Source organism: Cibotium barometz, chromosome 35 (assembly GCF_041138505.1).
Source record: "Cibotium barometz isolate CiBa-2024 chromosome 35, ASM4113850v1, whole genome shotgun sequence".
Taxonomy (NCBI): Eukaryota; Viridiplantae; Streptophyta; class Polypodiopsida; order Cyatheales; family Cibotiaceae; genus Cibotium; species Cibotium barometz.
Genome location: NC_141080.1, coordinates 29,117,420 through 29,140,086, shown reverse-complemented (window position 1 = coordinate 29,140,086; position 22,667 = coordinate 29,117,420). Strand labels below are relative to the sequence as shown.

General features: G+C 42.7%; 1 protein-coding gene across 1 annotated transcript in view; it reads right to left on the bottom strand.

Annotated features, from left to right (window-relative positions):
• LOC147618305 (MADS-box protein SOC1-like) overlaps positions 1 to 21,984 on the bottom strand; it is a 60,542-nt gene extending 38,558 nt beyond the window's left edge. Inside the window, exon 1 of the mRNA XM_086775132.1 lies at positions 21,410 to 21,984. Within this exon, the coding sequence (XP_086631258.1) occupies positions 21,410 to 21,822 (413 nt within the window). The 5' untranslated portion in view covers positions 21,823 to 21,984. The remainder of the gene's footprint in view (positions 1 to 21,409) is intronic.
• Positions 21,985 to 22,667: the final 683 nt, after the last annotated feature.

The window sequence follows — 22,667 nt, the reverse complement described above, 5'->3', positions numbered from 1 at the left end:
ATTGGCTTGATGGGTTCTATTATTACTACAAGAATTTGATTTTAAAGTCATCCATCGCCCTAGTGCTCAGCATGTGGTGGAAGATCACCTTTCTCGATTGGATTCGGGGGAGCCAACAGTCGGCGTGGATGATGAATTTTCATATGCTTCACTATTTATTACGGTTCAGGCAAATGCAGGGGGGTACAGTCTGAAGAGGAAGGAGCAACTCTCTCGAGCATCCCATGGACCTGGTATATGAAGAAATGTTTTCTTTTATCTCTAGTGGTGAGATGCTTGCTCATTTAACCAGGGACCAGCGGCGGCACCTTGCTTTGCTGAGCCGCTCATTTGAAGTCTGTGTGGGGAAACTTTATTATCGCAATGTTGTAGACACACTGTTGCGGTGCATCCTTTCCCATGAGCAGGAGCCAGTGCTGTGGGAAGCCCATTGCGGAGTTACTGGTGGGCATTTCTCAGGAAAAATCACCGCGAAGAAGGTCATACAAAGTGGATTATGGTGGCCGTCTGTTCATGCGGATGCACAGCAGTTTGTGTGATAATGCGATGTTTGTCAGCACCACATGATGGGACAACTGTCCCAGCAAGATCGAATGCCTCTCCATCAGATTCTTCCTTTAGAACCATTTTAGAAATGGGGTCTAGATTTTATAGGCCCAATCAAACCCGCAGTGGCTCTAACCAGGAACAGGTATATTCTCACTGCCACACGGAGATTGCTATACGAAGTGGGTAGAAGCATGGGCTTTGTGGGATAATACTGCTTTCTCTGTGGCAAAGTGTCTCTTTAAGGATGTTTTTACCAGGTTTGGCTATCCAATGGAGTTGGTCACAGTGATGATCGGGGTGGTCATTATATTAATAAAGTCATCAAACGAATGATCAGGGTGGTCATTATATTAATAAAGTCATCAAACGAATGACGGGGTTTTACTTTGTGCTGCATCGCAAATCATCCCCGTATTACCCTCAGGCCAATGGGTAGGCAGAATCTTCCAATAAGCAGATAATCCGCATTCTAACTAAAGTGGTCAGTCGTCATCAGACAAATTGGGATGTGAAGCTTCCGACCGCACTCTGGGCTTACCACACAACGCTTAAAGTTGCAACTGGGTTGACACCATTCAAACTTGCTTTTGGCATGGAGGCCATCACACCGATCGAATTTGTGGTTCCCAGTTTGCACCTTGCAAGGGTTACAGACAAATTGCTGCTAGCAGATTCTTTGGCATACAGACTGGAGGTCATCCAGGAATTAGATGAAGAGAGGATGAAAAGCTTTTATTGGGCACAAGAAATTCAAAGTCGTAGAAAGTGGCAAGTGGATCATCATTCGAAGAAGAAATTTTTCCAAAGAGGGCAATTGGTGCTGGTGTTTTCTTCGCGCATGTTCAAGAAACCCGCAAAACTGAAGGTGCGGTGGAAAGGGCCATTTTGGGTGTATGCTTCTTGTGGTCCCACCTCTTATTTCCTCGCAAATCTTCATGGTGGGGAAGTTCTTTCTTCTCCGCTCAATGGGTTTCGGATGCATCATTATTTTCTTGCAGTTCCTCTTCAATGCCCTTTTTCAATTTCTGAGAAGAATACACTTTCTTTCATGATGGTTTCAGTCATTCCACATCAAGGGTGGCTTTTGTCAATTCATTTTTCGTGGTTTTTTCTAGGTGTCATACATTCATGCATCGAAAAGCATTCGGGGTTTTGCATGTGCAACAACTCCCTCTCTTTTGTGGAAAGGCATTCTATTTTCTCTCTCTTTTTTTGCCTGCCTTCTGTTTTTCTTCCTTGCGCTCTTTTCTTCTACAGAAGCAGCCCATGACTGCCTCTCTTGCACAGTTCTTGCTGGTAACGCCGATCGTTCACCTCGAGCGGCCTGCTATTGATGCATCATGGCTCACAGATAAGCGCATCAGTGTTTACTCCAATTTCCATTGGGAGCATGTGTAGGTACACCCACAATCATTGCCCTTGTTACGGCAATTAGCTGTCGGCAATGTGGTGGACCTACAAGATACAGTGGTGGAGCTCACCGTGGAATACATTTAGCAGAAGCTGCACTTGCCCCGCAGACAGAGCTATTGCTGCTAGCAAAACGGTGGCGGTTCTTGCAGAGCCAAGATGGAGGTAGAGTTTTGTCCAAAAATCAGTGGTGGGGAGTAAACTTTCTGGATGCACTGATTTGGCTGCAAAGGAATGCTACAGATGGTTTTTAGAAGCCATTTCGCTCCAATCAAAGACTTACACCATGTTAGTGAAGGTGAAACAGTTGGTCAAAACCTCTGAGTTTGGCCCTGTTTCTTGGGCTCGCATTCTGAAGGACAGAATTAGATTTGAGGCTCAGAGGGTATGTTCTCAGCAGGTGTAGAAAGGGTTGGTAATACACTCTAAGGTGGGGTAGATACTGCAGATCCTGTTTCCTTTGCCCACCAATTTTTTGGTTTCTCTTCGGCCTGCCTCTTCGACCTGCCTGTCATTTTTCGGCTCCATTCTCTACCAGTGCTTCAATAACAGTCATCATTTTTGATGGAGTACCGGTTGCCAGTAGTAGTTCTAGAGGCCAAAGCGCTCGCATGCAGAAGTGGCCAGTAATGCTGATGAATGGGTTGATGGCACTGTTTCTGTCATCACTGTGGTTGTGCCAGTGGGTACTCATGTGCGCCCTGCAATCGCAATGTCACCACAAGGGGTTTCTGCTCCTGCACCAGTGGTGCCAACAGATTCGGGAGCAGTCATCACTGGTAAGCGCGGCACCGGTAGTTGTGCCGAATACTACCCTTCTAGTATTGATTGAGCAGCTCACAACGCCTGCAGTATCAGCTTTCGGGGTGGGGACCGCAGTCTTAACTGATGCGGTGGTTACCACAATTCTCCCTTTTCCCTGGGAAACCCCGCATTTATGAGGTTCAACTAGAACACCTCGAAAGTGTTGTGCGATTACTTCAGCATACCGCATACTTCTGCTGCAATGTTCCTCAAGCTAGTGCTCAAGCTACTCGCATAACTGTTCTTGAAGCACAAGTGGCACGGCTTCAGTCTCAAAATGATAATTTGTTGCATGAAGCTAATAGGATTCCAAGTCTTTTAGAACAGAATTTCTGCTCTTTGGAGCAACAATTGGCAGGTGGCTGGTAGCAATGAGGAGGCAAAAAGAGACAATCATGAAGTCTTTTGCAGAGCTATTAATGAAGAACTAGCAATACACCGCACTAATGATGCCTTAGCTAATTATTTGCAGTACCATCCAAGGGATGTTCTGATTAATATAGAAGATTTAGAGTCCTTAGCTTTAACGCTCAGTTTTGAAGTTGCTCATCTCAGTGGTGGGAAGAACAAATTGCTCTGTGGAAGACCAATGTTTCACAACAAGACCCTCACAAGTTTCCAACGCCAGTACTATTTCTGTGCCCATTTCACAGGATGATCAGGGTAAGGCTCCTATGGAAGAAGGTTTTGCTTCGCAGTCTATTCTTCTTTTGTCTCTGTTGCGTGGTCAAAAGGCATCTTGGATGGAGGTGCTAGTGTAAGAATCCTTATACAAACTTGATGGAAAAATTGGGGCCAACCACGCTTGATCATTCCACATTGGTGATCAAGCTTGCAGATGGGAAATTTGCAAAACCCCTAGGCATAGCACATGACCTCAAGGTGAAAGTCTATGACATGACATTCCACCTCACATTTGTACTCATGGACTTTTGTAATGCCTCATGTGATAAACCCGATCGATCCACGACTAGGACATGCATCATATGTCTACCTTCACAAAGGGTCTCAAATGCTTAAGGTAAATTTGTATACCTAGCACTCACATCCCATGGCCGAAGCTCCATTTTCCAAAGACTCAGTGTACCAAGAGCAATGATCTCTTAGTTTGTGATGCTTGTCATCAAGCCCTTGATGACATGAGGGTGCCATGCACGGTTACTTCTATCAATAGTGACAAAGTTGACCCATGACTGGCTGAAACTTTTTGCTACAATTGAAACCATCCCCCATCGGTACATAATTTGTGCTCCCCAATGGGCAGACCGTTCATGAACCCTACAAAGCCATTGCCTTGCTTAACACCCTCAATGTAAGTGTAGCTCCACAACTTGAACCAACCTCACTTAGGGTTTGGATAGATTTTGCCTTTGGTAGAAATATGAAAAGAAAACATGCCTTGTTGTCACCCATAGCTAGCCACAATATTTTTCCATGGGAAACATGGGTCTCTAGGCAAACCATCTCTTAAAACTGTCCATGCCAAAGTTCAATTGCCGGGTGAAAAACACATACAAAGCCTTGGGTCCTTTATGAAAAGATGCAGGGGGGAAGAGAGCTTGAGCTCTTGCAAGCACACACACACACTCACAAAACCCTAATAGAGAACACACAAGGTGAGAGGCTGAAAATCTTCTTCTTCTTCTCTACTCAACACTCAACACACCATATACAAGAATAAGAGTACACACAATATGAAAGGTACTCAACCAAATACATACACGGGTTCTCTATAGTGTGAACCCGACTAAATGAGCTGGCGCTATAACTATGCCAGTCTCTAGAGTGGCTGTCACACAGCCTGTCATCCCACTGGCCGCATATCACCCAAGATCTCACCAACCATGCCAGTGGTGTAAGTGTGGGGCCTATCCCCCAGGCGGGTCATCAGTGTCCACCGCCTCACTAGAGCTCGATATCTCAACACTCCCCCTCGAGCTCAACTCCATCTCATGTACACCAAGCGAAGCCCTGAATCTGCGGAGCTTCTCTGTACCCAATGCTTTGGTGAAGATGTCAGCTACCTGATCCTCTGTGCTGACATAAACAAGGTCAAGGTCTCCTGCCAAGACCTTCTCTCTCACGAAGTGGTAGTGGACCTCTATGTGCTTCGTACGAGTATGAAAGACTGGGTTCCTGGCCAACTGTATACTACTAATGTTGTCACAGAAAATGACAACTTGTCTATCCACTGATAGACCCAAATCTCCAAGTAGCTTCCTCAACCAAGCTACCTCACATGCTGCCATAGCAGCTCCTCTGTACTCGGCCTTTGTACTCGATAGAGCAACCGTAGGTTGCTTCTTGCTGCTCCAAGTCACAGCAGCACTCCCCAAAGAGAACATGAATCCACTGGTAGATCTTCTATCTGAGATACTACCAGCCCAATCAGCATCTGTGTACCCATGTACACATATCTCTGTCCCAGTCTCATAGAATAGTCCACAATGCAAAGTAGACCTCACATACCTCAGTATGCGTCTCACTGCATCCAAATGCGGTTTCCGTGGAACCTGCATAAACTGACTCACCAACCCAACAGCATAGCTCAAATCTGGTCTGGTGATCGTCATGTAGATCAAACTTCCTACTATGCTCCTATACATAGTAGGATCCTCCAAGATCTCTCCTGAGTCTGCACTCAATTTGCCATTCTGATCCAATGGCACAGAAATAGGCTTACAGCCTTTCATACCATACTTGGACAACATGTCCAAGCCATACTGTCTCTGCAGTAATCCAATGCCATGTGGTGACCTAATCACCTCAATGCCCAAGAAATATCTGAGCTCCCCCAGATCCTTCATCTCGAACTTCTGTCTAAGCAAGATCTTTACATCAAAGATCTCTGCATCATGGTCCCCTGTAATGATCAAGTCATCTACATAGATGACAACAAGCACAACCCCTCTATCACCATGTCTCACATACAATGAGAAATCTGCATTGGCTACATGAAAGCCAATAGTGACAAGATATTCAGAAATCTTGTCAGACCATGCTCTTGGTGCTTGCTTTAAGCCATACAAGGCTTTCTTCAACCTGCAAACATGCTCGGGGTGACCCACATCCTCATAACCAGGTGGCTGCAACATATACACCTCTTCTTGCAAATCCCCATGCAAGAATGCATTCTTTACATCCATCTGATGTAAAGACCATTGCTTTGATGCAGCCACTGCTATCACAACTCTCACCGTTGCCATCTTGGCAACTGGGCTGAAAGTTTCCTCATAATCAATCCCATATGTCTGCGCATATCCTTTGGCTACTAATCTAGCCTTGTACCTGTTTATGCTTCCATCACTGTTATGTTTAACTTTGTACACCCACTTGCATCCAATGGCTTTCTTGCCTTCAGGCAATTGCACTAAATCCCAAGTTTCATTTCCATATAGTGCATCCATCTCCTCATCCATAGCTTTCTCCCAATTCACATTTCCAACAGCCTCATCAATGCATGTGGGCTCAACGACCTGCACAACCTTTGCCATATATGCATAGTGATGTGCCACATAACCATCATATGTAAATCTCTGCACAGGGTTCTTCACTCTCCCTGATCTTCGTAGCTTTTCATTCATGGCTTCCATAGCCTTCTTTACACCAGGTGTTCTCATAACTGGGATCCCAAGCTCCTCATCAAGGCTCATATCTGAGCCACTAGACTCTCCATCAACATGAGAATGCCCTGCAGAAATGTCAGGCATACCAAGGGGCTCAACCACTTTCTCTTTTCCTTTTCGTGATGTAGTAATCACATTTGCAGGACTGGTATTATGACGCAGCCTGCCACTCCATGGTCTATCAACAGACCCACTAGATGAGGACTCTCCTGGTCCACTCAAAGACTGTGATTGCTGACCTGCATTTTGTGCAACCACACTTCCACTCACATCAGCCCCAATAGCTTCTTTCCCAGCAGCATACCAGCTGCTCATCTCATCAAAGACAACATCCCTGCTTACCCTCAACTCACGTGTAGCAGGGTTATAACACCTGTATCCCTTTTGCTCAAGGGAATATCCAATAAACACACATTTTTCTGCTTTTGGATCCAGCTTAGTTCTCAGCTCATCTGGCACATGCACATATGCAATGCATCCAAAGACTTTCAGATGAGACAAATCTGGTTTTCTGCTAGTAAACTTCTCCTCTGGAGTTACATCATGTATGGCTGCAGTTGGAGTCCTGTTCATGATGTATACTGCTGTAGAGACAGCCTCAGCCCAATAGCAATGCGGCATATTCTTCTCTTCCATCAATGCTCGCGCAATCTCTGCAATGTGCCTGTTTTTCCGCTCAGCAACTCCATTTTGCTGCGGAGTGTATCTGCAGGTAAACTGTCTCCGAATACCATTCTTCTTCAAGAATTCAGAGAACTCATTGGAGAAGTACTCTCCCCCTCCATCTGACCTTAGGCACTTTACATATTTTCCTGTTTGCTTTTCAACCAAAACTCTGAAATTCTGAAAGTGAGTGAACACCTCACTCTTCTCCTTCATGAAATATACCCACACTTTTCTTGTGTGGTCATCAATGAAAGTGACATAGTACCTGCAGCCTCCCATAGACACAGTCTTCGTAGGACCCCATACATCTGAATGCACAACATCTAGTGCATTTCTGCTCACATATCTGTTACGTGGAAACACATGCTTTGTTTGCTTCCCAAATTGGCATGCTTCACAGATTTTCTGCATACCTTCCACTTTAAATTTTGGCAGCCCTGTCACAATTCCTTTTGTCTGCATAGACTTCAATCTCTGCACATTTACATGTCCAATTCTTTTATGCCATATGTCTGTGTCTGCAACAACTCCTGAACCATTTGCAAACATTGCAGCACTCATTTCAGGCATGTCTACATCCAACGTAAACATTCTGCCCACTCTGTTGCCTTTTGCAACCAACCTGCACTTGTCTTTGAAATCTTCAATATAACACCCATCAGGGTTAAACCGAACCTGCAAACCCTGCTCAATCATCTGGCCAACTGAAACCAGATTCTTTGTTATGTTCGGTACATGAAGTACATCTGCAAGGTACTTCACTTTGCCATCCTGCATAGACAATGGCACATCTCCAACGTGGGCAATTGGATGAGCAGTGTCATCCCCTGTTTCCACAAAACCTGGTCTTTCCGGGTTTTTCATCTCCTTGAACCACTCCCCATGACTCGTCATGTGGTTCGAAGCGCCTGAATCCACATACCATACATTATCTTTTTGTGCTGCATCAACATTTTCAGACATGGCATTCACAACATGCTGCATGACAAACAACCTTTCATTATCCTCATTATTTCTGCTTGAGGATGCATAGTTGTTTTGCTGCACTTTTCCATTTTGCATGTCAGCCTGCTTCTTATAACATTCTGACTGCACATGTCCTGGCTTACCACAATAGTAGCATTCACGTGCATCATTATATTGCCTTTGCCAATTTCCACGGCCTCTTTGACTCCCCCTGCCTCTGAATCTGCCTCTTCCACCTGCGTGTTGTTGTTGTTGTTGTTGATTCTGGGACTGTTGTTGTTGTTGCTGCTGCTGGCCATAATTCTGATTACCTGTTCGGCCACCTCCTTGACCGCGTCCACGGCCTCCTCTACCTCGTCCTCTTCCTGAACTCGTGTAGAAAGCCTGTTGCTCTGAACTGTTTTTGCTTTGTGAAGACTGTTGGTCTTCACCCAAGTTCTTCTCTTCGATAATCAGCATAGACACCAAATCTGTAAAGTTGGGAATGTTTTCCCGAGTCTGAATAGACGTCTTAAACGCCTTGTATTGTGGCCCGAGACCACGTAGACAGACTTCCACCTTGTCATCATCATCTACTGACACACCAATAGATGCAAGGGATTCCACAATACCCTTTATCTTCAGCGCATAGTCATTCACAGACATGCTCTTTTTTTCCACAGTATGAAGTTCATTCTTCAACTGTATCTTACGTGCCTTGGTGTTTGTTTCATAAAGCTTTACCAAGGTGTCCCACGCCTCCTTGGGGGACTTGGCATCCTGAATGTGCCCAATCATGGTGTCCTGTATACTAATGGAAAGCCAATACATAACCTTCCTGGCTCCTTGGTTCCAGTCTTTAAACTCTTTCACATCTGCAGCAGTCGGATTTATATCCGGTATCTCCGGTGCCTCTTCATGCTCACCTTCTATGTAGTCCCAATAGCCTTTTCCCATCAGGAAATTTGTTAACCTAAACCTCCAAGCATGGAAGTTATTCTTATCCACAGCTTCTCAGCCACAATCTGTGTTATGCCATCATTAGACATCTTGCCAAACACACAATTTTACCAGAACCTGCACTCTGGTTTTTCTGCACAAATGCTGTATTTTCTGCACAGCGGTACTGCAGTACTCTCAAATGTCACAACCAGTGACTTCAATGCACATACATACACCCAGTGGCAACTGTAGACCTCTTTGCAGCACCCACAGTGTTTGCACAGTCAATCTGTCTTCCTGCAGTACTTAAAACAGAGTTTTGCAGAGAATCGATGACTTACCCGCAGTGCTCGAAATAGCCTGCTTTCTGAAAAACGGAGGTCCAGACGCGCCCGAAACGCGTTTCCGGCCCGAAAATTTCTATATAGTTGCCCTATAGCTTCACTCCCGCGAAGAAAGCTCCTCAATCGGAGATCGTTTGCCGGTGCCTCCCGTAGAGCTCCCGACAAGGGTGTAGTCACCAACACAATAGGGAAGAGTAGTTGAAGCTCTTACCCTCGTACCGCTTCCTATGGTTCTCTTGCTTGCAGCTCAGCCCTTAGCACGAACCAGGCTCTGATACCATGAAAAGATGCAGGGGGGAAGAGAGCTTGAGCTCTTGCAAGCACACACACACACTCACAAAACCCTAATAGAGAACACACAAGGTGAGAGGCTGAAAATCTTCTTCTTCTTCTCTACTCAACACTCAACACACCATATACAAGAATAAGAGTACACACAATATGAAAGGTACTCAACCAAATACATACACGGGTTCTCTATAGTGTGAACCCGACTAAATGAGCTGGCGCTATAACTATGCCAGTCTCTAGAGTGGCTGTCACACAGCCTGTCATCCCACTGGCCGCATATCACCCAAGATCTCACCAACCATGCCAGTGGTGTAAGTGTGGGGCCTATCCCCCAGGCGGGTCATCAGTGTCCACCGCCTCACTAGAGCTCGATATCTCAACACTTTACACAAACTCTCCAAACTGTCTCTAACCCATTGGTTTGTAAGCTCTATGTGGTCCACAGGTAATATAAAAGAAGCAATCATCCTTGGGAGGAAGCTGGGTCCAAAATGCTATAGGTACAATCAACTCCATTATGACAACACAGCTACCCTAAAGCTCCCCTAGGGAAAGGTAACAATGATCCTGTAGGGTGGGGAGTGCCTTGAATATGATCCTCTACCCCCACCAATGGCTTCCACGAAGGGTATTATTCTCACACCCCCCCCCCACAATAACTGGCAAGCCTTCCACTTCCTTGAACTACCACTAGACCTCAACCCACTGAGCATATGGATTGGACTCCCAACTGTGAATGGTCTACAATGGTGGCAAGCCCACATATACTCTATGGTCTGCACCAATCTCATATTCTTGGAGGCATGGAAAGCTCTTGGAAAACCCACACTAACAAAAGAAGACACTTGCGATTCAAATATCATACGAAATGCATTTAATGAGTGTTGGGACTTTCATTCATAAAATTTCTATTGGAAATAACCAGTTGGAGTGCAAATTTCATGTTATTGATGCAGGAGCATGATGCCAAGCCCAGATTATCATTGGAAAAGAGTGGATTGACGCCACTCATTGCTGCCAAATATCAATTGGTGCGAAAAGACGACCACCATGACAATCAATGGCCAAAAGGCCACAGTCCTCTTGTGTTCCCAAGAAGAAATCATACACACCCTCACCCACGACTTCCCTTACTCATCTTGCCCCCCATCCTTAATCACTGGCAGTCTCCCCTATTCCCACACCCCCTATAACTCACCAAAATTGGTCAATCAGCCACCACTGTCAAAGTCATCCACCAATGAAAATCAAGTCTCATTTTCGACATTGCCCCTCAACTCTACAACCTCGACCACCCACACTGCCAAAACCCCGACCTCATGACAATCAATGGTGGGTGCCAAAGAATATTCTTGCCGCTCAGGGATTCTACGATGGCTGCACAAAACTATGGATCCCCAAACGGCCATCTCTAAAACCGAAGTGCAAAATGCCAACTTAGCCAACAAAAACTAGCCCTAAGCCCAAGCTTCAATGTTGGCTCGTCCTTGACTGCCTAATACAAGAAGAAGGCTACTATGAAGGCAACACTCGCCTCTCCAGCTATCCATGCATGCCACATGTGCTCATTCCCCACAGCAACTCCCCAAGAAACCACAAGGACAAAAGGTCCCATAGCCATGGGTTAGGCAACCCCAAGCACCGTGCATCCAACAATGTTGGGTGCTACCAACATGCTCAAGGTCAAGGCTTCCATGAAGGCAACACACACATGTGGCTCCCAAATCCACAATCAAAAGCCTCTCCTCTGCAGCGTCAATTAACCACATCATAGCTCTCAAAGCCTAGTTAACAAAAAAGTCAGAAGCCTCGACCACCACGGACCTTTATCACTTGGTAGTGTTGGGTGCCTAAATGTCTCTTAGAAGCCCAAGGCTTCCATGATGTCAATTCCATCATTTGCCTCCCAAGGCACACCCATTAGTAGCTCGTCCGAAACACACCCACCATGCCAATACCTGTCTAATCGATGAAGATAATTTGGCGATGATCAAAGGCAGGCAAGTCCCCTCCTCCTCTACAAAATCCTATGGGCTTTCCATCACCCAACCCATGGGCACTCAAAAGCTAAATTTTCCCACCCACGAGCCTCCTTCACGAAGCTCCACCTCACCCCTTAGACTTTGTCACCAAGCCAAGGGGGGAAGTGCTACAAATGGCTGAGCTTCTCCAACCACTCACATATAAACTCAAAGGTAAGCTCACAAATCTAGCCACATGGGCCACTCAGTACAAAACCCTCTTTAGGGGTGCTAAACCAATAAACACATGTAAAAAAGAAAAAAATAAAAAAGAGAGTCTCTAGGTAATTAGGACCACGGGCCCACCTTTTTCCCTCACCCATGTACAACACCTGCAAATCTCACTGGCTTTGTCCTATATGCGCACACACCACACAAAGCTTCATCATTGGCAACCATCTAGGTACATCTCTAGATGGAGGGACCATGGTGGTGGACACAAGCCTAGTCAATGGTACAACCCATCGCCTAGATCTTCTTAATCACCCCCACTTCACCCCAATAAATGTGCTTCATGCCTATGCTACCCAAAACTTCTTCTTCGGCTCAATAACAATGGATCCTCTCCATCAACTGCCACTTCTATCCACACAGGATCCCAATGCTTCAATGATAGAAGAAAACAATGCACCAAAAGAAAAAGAGAGAATACCACAACCTGATGACTCAACATCCACGGGAACCAAGATACCCATCACGGTGTCTTGACAAAGATTCTAGAGCTTTATGAACATCGCCATCATCATATAGCATCTCGAAGCACAAGCAGTCTCCATGCGTGTTGCCTCCTTGTCCCTTCAAAATTCTCCCCTCACCACTTGCTTACTAACCCCATTGTTTTACTAGCTCCTCTTTTTAATCATATCACCTACCATTGGGATACTGTTCATTAAGTATTCCATGCTAGTCTAATCATTCAAGTACTCTGACTCCTCTAATGAGTATGTCCCGCTGTCACAAAGGATATTAAAAAAAACACACAAAAAACAAGATAAAGAGTATGATTGGGCATATCCAACAAAGCAAACTGATATTAGAGCCCATCAGCCTAGCTGGATACTTAATCGCTACTAGTACTCCACTAACTTCTTTCCCCATATACTAACTCCCCCACCTCCTCTCATTTTCAGAGAGATAGGAGAACCAACCAAGTGCGACACTTCCCCGCGTGACTCGACAACCCCTCACCGATCATGAGGATGTCATCGACTTTAGGAAGGGGAGTATGTGTTAAGCACATATTGGTTGACACATTCCTATGACAACTATGTCCGCACACTTATGTAATGGGCGCCAACACTATATATTGTAAATCCTATCATTTGATGGGAAAAACGCCCTAAAGACGCTTCCAAGTATTGAGCTTCAAAGGAGGATATTGGTGAGTTGGTCAAACCATAGAGAAAAGCCTTGTAACTATGTTTTGGGCACCCTGGGTCACTTACTCCCGGGCGGCCTAGTGGGAAAAGGCTTGGAACTATAAAAGCCAATTTCTCTTGTTTGTAACTCATTCACCCACATTTGTACAATATAAGGGGAGCGTTCTCTCTATTCCTCTCTCTTGCAACTCTTATCTAGCATGTGTGGTGTGCTTAGGGTTTGGAGTGATTAGTGCTAATCACTTGTTCCCTCTTGCTTCCTCTCTCTCTCTCTCTTTCTTGAGTGATTAGGCTAACCAATGTGATCCTCTTCCACGGAGATCCCGTATGATCTTTGTAAGAGAGCTTGCATCACCCATAGTATTAAAGCAAACGTCTCGGTGTGACGAGTGTGGGATAACGGTGGTGACAAGCAGCTACTAACGAACGGGCAGTGGACCTCTTGAGCTTTGCTTGATCTAGACAGATAGCCAACTTCCCATTACATGCTAGGTTAGGGTTTTATTAACATCCACACTAGTGCTTGTTAAAGAAGTTCCCAATCTCGTTGAATGTTCTCATCTTGCATCTATCCCTTGCATAATCTCATAGCCATCGAATTACATAATCAACCTTTTCATCACGGATCCCACTTCACCAAAAGTATTGTGTAGCACAAAAGATCCACTACACTAACGTTCTCTTCATCTCGTCGATGGAATAAGAATCATTTTGGATAATACGCTGATGTGTCGGGGGAGTCTTGCCTCCATAGCTCGTATGAACACATCACCATAGGGAGAGGACTCTATAAACTAGCATCACAACACCAGCACAACACAAATCAGGAGTACCAATCCACTCAGCTAATATCCTATGTCCTTTTGCCTTGACATAGTGGAACACCTTAAAACCCCTCAAATTGATTTAGGTGACTCCCCCAGTTGTCCTCCCCTATCATATCTAACCTCCAATAGCTTTGATCTTCACCCTTAACCACTCAAGAGACCTTAGCTGACACCCAGCTGATAAAAAAACTCCCAGCTGATGCTTGGCTGATCACTTGCTAACTGAAAAACTAAGTTGGATAGCCTAGTCAGATATATGTCCTCCAAGCTTCAAAAAATCCTCCAATATCAGCAAACTTCAAATTCCCTTCTTCATAACTTCATTGATCCTATGAGCTCTCCCCTAGTGACTTCTTGGTGACCACCACCAAAACAAAAATAACTGACCCAGCTGATATAGCTAATTCATATTTGACTCTCACAACTCTCCAATCCTAGTGTCCTTTGAAATCACTACACTCTCAAAAACCTCATAAAACACCAAGAATCAACACAACGAACCCAAAGAGCTGATAACCTTGCTGACCTTGAGACACCTTCTGCTCACAACTTAAAACTGACTACCTACTATGCTGATAGACTTCTGCTCACAACTTAAAACTGACTACCTACTATGCTGATAGACTTCTGACAATTAGACCAAACTCGAGACCACTTTCCTTTAATCTAAAAAGATAAATTCTACTCTTCTATGGTATCAGCCGACTACTTCTGATATCCAGCCAACCCCTTTTGATACCGTTCTAACCTGAATCAGTCCTTAGCTAACACCTAGACCACCATCCAGTCCGTAACTTATCTGTTTGACTTTCGATAGTTCTCAGATTTTTAGACCAGACTTTAGAGGCTTCCAACAAGATAAAATCTACCACTTTGGCCTTTTTATGTCAAATTCACTTGCAATAAAATCAATCGATAAGTTTAGATTATTTGAACATCTCACATGATAAAAATATTTTGGGATGATTTTCCCAATAAATTCATGACGTGAATATCTTAGGGATAGCCACGCGTAAGAAAGTTGAGATAGTTATAGCCGTGAAAACTTTAGTTTTTAATGCCAAATGTTTTAAAGGGTAAGAGGATAAGAATTTCTATTTTAGGCAATGTAATATCATAAACCACAGCATGTTTTTTTGACTTTTTTGTTGACATAAATTTCTTTGGTTTTTCACGATTGTGAAAAACTCAGGGGCATGAAATATTAAAAATTGATTTTGATCTTAATTTCAAAGGTCTAGATATTGTTTTTACTTACTCTTGTGCAATTAACACCATATTGGGGAATATGGGAATTTCTCATAAGTTTGGGACATGTGGTCAAAACTTTGGATTTGCCATAACTTGAACACCAAATTGTGCGCTATAAAGCTCAATAGATCCCATTTTTCAAGCACTTTCCAATGATAGGTCACATGATAGGGTTTTGAAAAACTTATAGACATGTTTACCGAGTCCCACCTTTTTAGTATTACAAAAATGGGACTTCGGAGATTCCCAAACTCACGAATATGGTGTTAATTTGAGTCTACTAGCTAAAGCTAAGACAATGAAACTTTCAATAAAAATTAAAAAATAATATTTGATTAAAATAAAAAACCCTACATATTAGTTTTTCATGTGAAAACCCAACGTACTACTTTTTCACGTGAAAACCCAGAATGTTACAAAAATAAAAAAATCAAGTAGAACTTAATTAGAATGATTTCCTCTAGATTACTGAAGTATATACACTCGAATCTTTCCATCAAAAACACACACAAAATTAGACATTCACCACACTTTTCTTCACTCTACAGTAACCTTATCCATTCACAACATCACCCAAAACATCAACAAAATTAAAAAAAAGATTGTTAAGCATGCAAGGAAGGAGCATAGTAGTACTTTTTAAGGAGATAGAAGAAGCATGATTAGCTCCTAGGCAGAGCGATGTCAAAAATGTTATGGAGTATTTCTACTCTCTCAAGAACTTTTCCATTTTAGCAAAGAATGTGAAATAGACTATAACCACTCGTGGGATTCTTATCTAGGTTTAGGCTTAGAATCTACTTGACCTTCGAGAACCATGAGTGGTTGCTAGTTCCAATCTCTCGAATATCCTCTTTATCACCTCAAAGAAGTTAGCTTCACTTCCATACAAGGACTTACCTCTCTCACTCTTGCTTACTCAGACAAGAAAGAGCACATGCACCAAGTATCATACACACTAGTCTCAACTCTATTTGTCCCTCTCTCTCTCACACACACAAGACTAGAGCAGAAGAGGGAAAGTAGATAAGAAAGACTCAATTGGTAGAAAGGGGGATTGTAAGTTTGCATTATGAGAAACTCACTTATATGCAACTAGTCCTTATTCACACTTGGGGCAACCTAAACTTAACCCTAATCTACTAAGCTTGGTCATTTGCTAGCTTTTCTCATAGTATACACAATGTTTTATAGTGCTATCACACACATAACACTTATAGCTCTACCCCCATTTGTAGGGGAGTGCCTTTGTCTATTAAGCCCAAAATGGAACTAGTAGCCGGGTCTACTACAAGAAATGCAAACACTATACTCTCTCTTAGGGAGGAGTTTGAGCCCTTATTATGGGTGATGCATTTTAGAGATTAGATACATGTGCCTTTTAGAGATCAAGCATTACTAATAACAAAGACTATGGTGGAGGGAACAATCTGCCAAGTGGTAGGATACCATATAGATATCTATAATTGACTTTTTTAGCTCTCACAAGTGAGATCCAACTAGCTCTCAACCCATATAAGTTTCACAAAGATAGGTGGACAAGGGTAGGGCTAGATACCACTGTAAAATGAGCACCCCATACACACCTTGTGCACACAAGGGGGGGTCCACCAAGAGAGAGAACATATCCTCTCTAGAGAGAAACAAATCTACTAGTTAGAGACCTTGACCCTCCACCTAGTAGATTTGGATTTGAGGCTTTCTTCAACAAAATAACATAGAGAGACACTCTCACATTTAGTGGACACACTAAGGCCTAGTACTCAATCCATGAGAACGACGACACACTAAGGCCTAGTACTTGATCCATGAGAACGATGACACATTATGAGTTTCAAAACATGAGATTCTTGTATCGCCTATTATATTCTACTAATCTATCATGTTTGCCTTTTATATTTTGTAACTAGTTTTTCATTTTTGATGCTCCCTTGTCATCCATCATACTCATGGATACACATGTCGCATCTTTTCAATCTCATAAAACATCTCTCTCTGTCTCTCTCTCTCTCTCTCTCTCTCTCTGTCTCTCTCTCTCTCTCTCTCTCTCTCTCTCTCTCTCTCTCTTTGTGGATGTGAGAGATCCTCTAGAGATCTCTAGAATTACTAAATATGAAATTATAGGATCCCCTCTCTTCTCTCTCTTGCATAATAGAGCATGTCTAATTTCACCTCTACTGTGACTTTAGGATCCCCTTTCTTCTTTCTTGGGTAATAGGGCATGTCTAATTTCACCTCTATTGTGACTCTGGGCTCCTTCTGAACTACTTGACTTCTTGTTTCAGTCTCTTGGCCATCGATTTCCTACCTTTTAGTTCTGACACTAAGAGGTTTTTATGTCCTTTACGGTAAGCTTAAGTTCATTTGGGTCTATACCTCATATGAATCTTCTATTTGCTCTCTTCATTTTCTATCTCCATAATTACCATATTGGAGAATTTGGAAAAATCCCAAGACTTCGGGAATTTTCTTTTCAATCTACTTTTTTGGTGTGTCTTAAGCATACAAACTCAAAAGTTGTGAGAGAATGTGCATTTAGAACCTACTCTTTAAGCTCTTTCCAATGATATGTCACATGAAGGGGTTTTGACAAACGCTTAAAAAGGCTCATGATGGTCCCTTTTTTACAATCTTGAAAAACGAGAATTGGGATTTTTCCAAATTCTCTAATATGGGTTACATTTCTTTTGGGATAAACCCTTCTTTCTTGGAACAATAAATGTCTTTATTTATAGCTAATCATCTTCTATCTTTGCCTTCAATTCTTAATTTATATCTTTGTTCTCTTTCTATTTTTGGATATATCTTTTGCTACTTGTAATATTTCTTGTTTCTATATGAATGCATAATTACTTTCTAAGTTGATGACATTATGGATCTATCTTTTGCTACTTGTAATATTTCGTGTTTTTCTTTGAACATGTAGTTACTTTCTTTGTTATTGACTTTCTTTATCCATTGTATAAGTGTGAACATGATGATGAATAAATAAAATGATTTAATGTCAAATGAACACGGTCCTTTGAACACATGCCTTCCCAATGGGTGTATCATCTCTATATAAAGAAAGGCTATCACACCTACGTAATATAAAAATTTGATTACAACATTGACTACTCTTTAGTCTTGTACAATATTTTTCACTAAAGTAATGTAATTTCCTTTCATGGTATCAATTTTAGGGAGCCGATCTAATGCTTACTCTCATGCTTTCCATCTTAATTATCACTTAATCCCACCATCAATTCTTTGATCAAAAGGGATTATTAATGGAAACTATCAACCTTGTTGCAACTTTCTTCAATGTTCACTCTCTTCTCATTGACAAACTAATGGGCTCAAATTACCTCGTGTGGAAGCTCGATATGCAAATGATGCAACGTAGGCTAAATCTTTGGCCCATCGTTGACGATTAAGAGGTCCATTGACTCTTACTTACACTAATGACTCTTGATGAAGTCGCTTCCATTACAGCATGGGACATGAAGGACATGTTCACCAAATCTAAATTGATTCTGGCCATGGGTGATAGATAGGTCACTCCAACACATCAGAAGAACAACATTGTTTTTTATCAGCGTTTCTATAGCATTTTTGGAAGAGAAATGTTAGGGCTATTAATGTTGCTAAGCAGTGTAAAAGTGCTACTAAGCAACATTTTTTCATTGCAAAACACGTTGATTAGTAGCAAAAAAATGATGTTCAACAGTGCTTTTACGCTGCTCCAGCAATGTTCTTAGCAGTGAAAAAACGCTACTATACTATAAAAAATAAAACATTACTCAATAGCATGGCCTACAAAAAGTATCGCGCTTCTTTTGTTGCTACGTCATTTTTGTTTTTTGAATGCCCTAAGCTTGGTACTTTGAGTTTTTTGGAGGTTTATGTCTAATGTATCACTTTTACCTCTTCTACCCTATCCTCCTCCTACCCTATCCTGCTCAAGCTCAAGCAAGGCATGTCTTCTACCCTATCCCCCTCCTACCCTATCCTCCTTAATCTCAAGCAAGGTGTGTCTTCTCTTTTCCTTCATGTCCTATGTAAACAAGCTTTCTATGAAAGCTTTCTTGTGAGTATTTCCCTTCTCTTTCCTCTCTTTTAAGTTTTTCTTTTCTTCTTTTTCCCGTCTTATTGAATCTTAACCCTAACCCTATATTCTACATAGAAACCCTAATGAAGAGCTCTCCATCAAAGCTCTTTAATAGGGTTTCTATGCAAAATCTAGGGTTAGGGTTAAGAGAAGGGAAACAAAGATTCAATACATTTTCTATGTTATACAAAAGCTTTCTATTAAGATTAGGATTTTGTATATGCTTTCTATTAGGACTAGGATTAGGGTTTTTTTTCTTAATTTGGTTTGATTTTGTAGGTTATCGACACATACAAGCCTCACAAGGTAAAGTATCTCTTTCTTGTATGTTTTCTCTCTTCTGCTTTTACATGTTATAGGGTTTGTAAGTTTTAGGCATTAGGAATTTTTTGAGCTCATTTTGGGGCCCTGTAAGGAAGTTTGACCAGAATATTCCCTCCAAAAAGGGGCACTCGATAAAATTTTTGCAAACGAACTCCAAATTTGTCGGACCTCACATATTTAGATTCTACTCTTCAAAAGCTATCCATTGATATATAACACGATAGGGTTCAGAGAAGGGACAAGATATCTTTCCATTGATATATAACACGATAGGGTTCAGAGAAGGGACAAGATAGATACCTAGAAGATTCCTTTTTACCTAGGAAAGATTCCCTTTTTGCCTAGGAAAGATTCTCTGAACCCTATCGTGTTATATATCAATGGATAGCTTTTGAAGAGTAGAATCTAAATATGTGAGGTCCGACAAATTTGGAGTTCGTTTGCAAATATTTTATCCAGTGCCCCTTTTGGAGGGAATATTCCGGTCAAACTTCCTTACAGGGCCCCAAAATGAGCTCAAAAATTTCCTAATGGATTTTAAGATTAGGATTTGTTATTTTTTCCATGCTCTATGGATAGCCTTTTGAGAGCTATGCTTCTCTCAAGAGGTGGCCATATGCCTTAGCCTCATGCACGAGGCTAGGACATAAAGCTTATGCATGAGGCTAGTGCATAAGCCTCATGCATGAGAGTTATGCATCATCCATATGCATAAGCCTCATGCTTGAGGCTTATACATAAGCTTTATGCATGAGGCTTATGAATAAGCCACATGCATGAGACTTGTGCACAAGGCCTCATGCATAAGGCTCATGTATAAAGCTTATGCATGAGGGTTAGGCAGCATTAACCATAAGACTCTATGCATAACCTTTAGAGAGCTATGCATCTCTCAAGAGGTGGTCGTATGCATGAGACATGCACTAGCCATATGTGTAAGCCTCATGTATGAGGCCTATACATTAGCATGCCAGTAGCTTCCAATGCATGTCAGGTGCTACCTAGGCATGCCGATAGCTTCCAATACATGCTGGGTACTACCTAAGCCATAGGCATAAGCCTAATTCCATGAGGCTTATATATAATCTTTATGCATAAGGCGTATGAATAAGCCACATGCATGAGACGTGCACAAATCTTGATGCATAAGGCTCAAGTATAAAGCTTATGCATGAGGCTTAGGTATCATAAGCCTCTCTGCATAGTAGTTAGAGAGCTATGCATCTCTCAAGATAGCTTCCAATGCATGCCAATAGCTACCTAGGCCATAGGCATAATCCTCATGTATGACGTTTATACATTAGCATGTTGGTAACTCTATCTAGGTATGCCAGGTGCTACCTAGGCATGTCGGTAGCTTTCATTCCATGCCGGTAGCTACCGACATGCACCGGAGCTCTCATAACATGTCGAGTACTAAGAGTTTTAAGTATTTATGTTTGTTCTTGGATAGATGCTCTCATAACATGCCGAGTACTAAGAGTTTTAAGTATTTATGTTTGTTCTTGGAATCGTTTATATAACTCCACCCTGGGGACCTCTTATGAAGTATGGTTTGAAGCCAAATTGACATCTCACAACTTAGGGTTTTTTGTTGTAATTTTATTAACATCTCCATGTCTTCAAAATTCACGAATCAACCTTGAGCCACTTATGGGGCTAAACTAGTAATTATAGCACTTCATTTTGATAACAACCAAATTTAATATGTAGTTTGATGATAGAAGTGGATACAAGTAAAGTCATAGAAAGCATGGGTTTTAACTTTTAAGCCTTTGTGATAGAAGTGGATACAAGTAAAGTCATAGAAAGCATGGGTTTTAAGCCTTTGTGATAAGCAAATCTTGTAGAGATTCGTGAAAAAGAAAAAAATCTAGGCGTAAAATAGACTAACAAAACACCCAAAAAAAAATAGTGGGGAAAATGTAAAAAGAACATACTTGGGGCTGGCATACTCGAAGAGCTTGCCGGAGGGGGAGAAGATGATGAGGGAGAGTTGCGCGTCGCAGAGGACGGAGAGCTCGAAAGCCTTCTTGAGGAGGCCGCTGCGGCGCTTCGAAAAGGTGACCTGCCTGCTGGTTGTGTTCTCAATCCTGCGTATGGGGATCTTGCCGCGGGCGTTGTATTTGCCGCCCTTCTTCTCCACCACCACGTCCATGATATTAGGGTTACTAGGAACGCCACCACGATGCTCTTCATCATCGCTACTGCAGTGCTGATCCGCTCGAGGCTGCGGCTCCTGATGCTCAGAATCATGATCATGGTGAATTTTGATAGCATAATGTTGGTGGGAGCTTGGATGATTAAGCGCAGTGCGTGCAGCAGCTGGGGCTAGCGCAGGGCAGTTGGCCATTGTGAAGAATGGAATGACGGCGGGCCTGTTGCAGCGAGGGCAAAGGAGGTAAAATCGCAAGGCAGGTTAAGCCAGGAAGGCAAAGCGTGGCAAGTAGCAAGAGGTAACGGACAAACCTGTGTGTGTGTGTGTGTGTGTGTGTGTGTGTGAGAGAGAGAGAGAGACAGAGAGAGTCACCTCGTGCCTGCGAGAGCAGAAGACAATATAACTCTACGAAACAAATGATCACGAGAAGGCCGGTTAATTATCAAGATGAGCGAGAGAGAGAGAGAGAGAGAGAGAGAGGTGTGGGTGTGTAGCCAAATCGAGAGAAGGTTACTGTATCTAGTACCTGCACCTTCGTTAGTTAAGCCATGATAAAGCCCAGTGGTGAAATTTGAAACCTGGAGAGACAGGCCCTCAAAGCCACTATTTCTAAAATTCTCTTTACATTTCAGATAAATATATATTTTTACGGGTCACCCAATCGAAGGTTAGGGTAAATGTGAAGAAATGCGCGATGTTTCCCAGGTATCCGAAACCCACGTCGCAACCGTCAGGTGCCGGTTCTACGGCGGTTTAAAATACCTGTACCTCGGGGTTCCTTGACATTGAGGTGAATTTTTAAATCCCCCATTTTTTCATGCCACGTAGTTATAGCTGCACAAAGGATAGGATGCTCAATGGCGACCCTCTACCCAAGTTCTTTGGGAAAGGACTTGGGGTGTCCCTCCATGGAGGGTTGGGTGGGGAGTGTCACAAATAATTTTTTTCTCTAACAAGGGGAAAAAGAGGATGACCTCAAGCTCAACTAGTTTTGAATGAAAAAACCATGGATTAATCTTTTATGTAAGCTTCTTAATCGC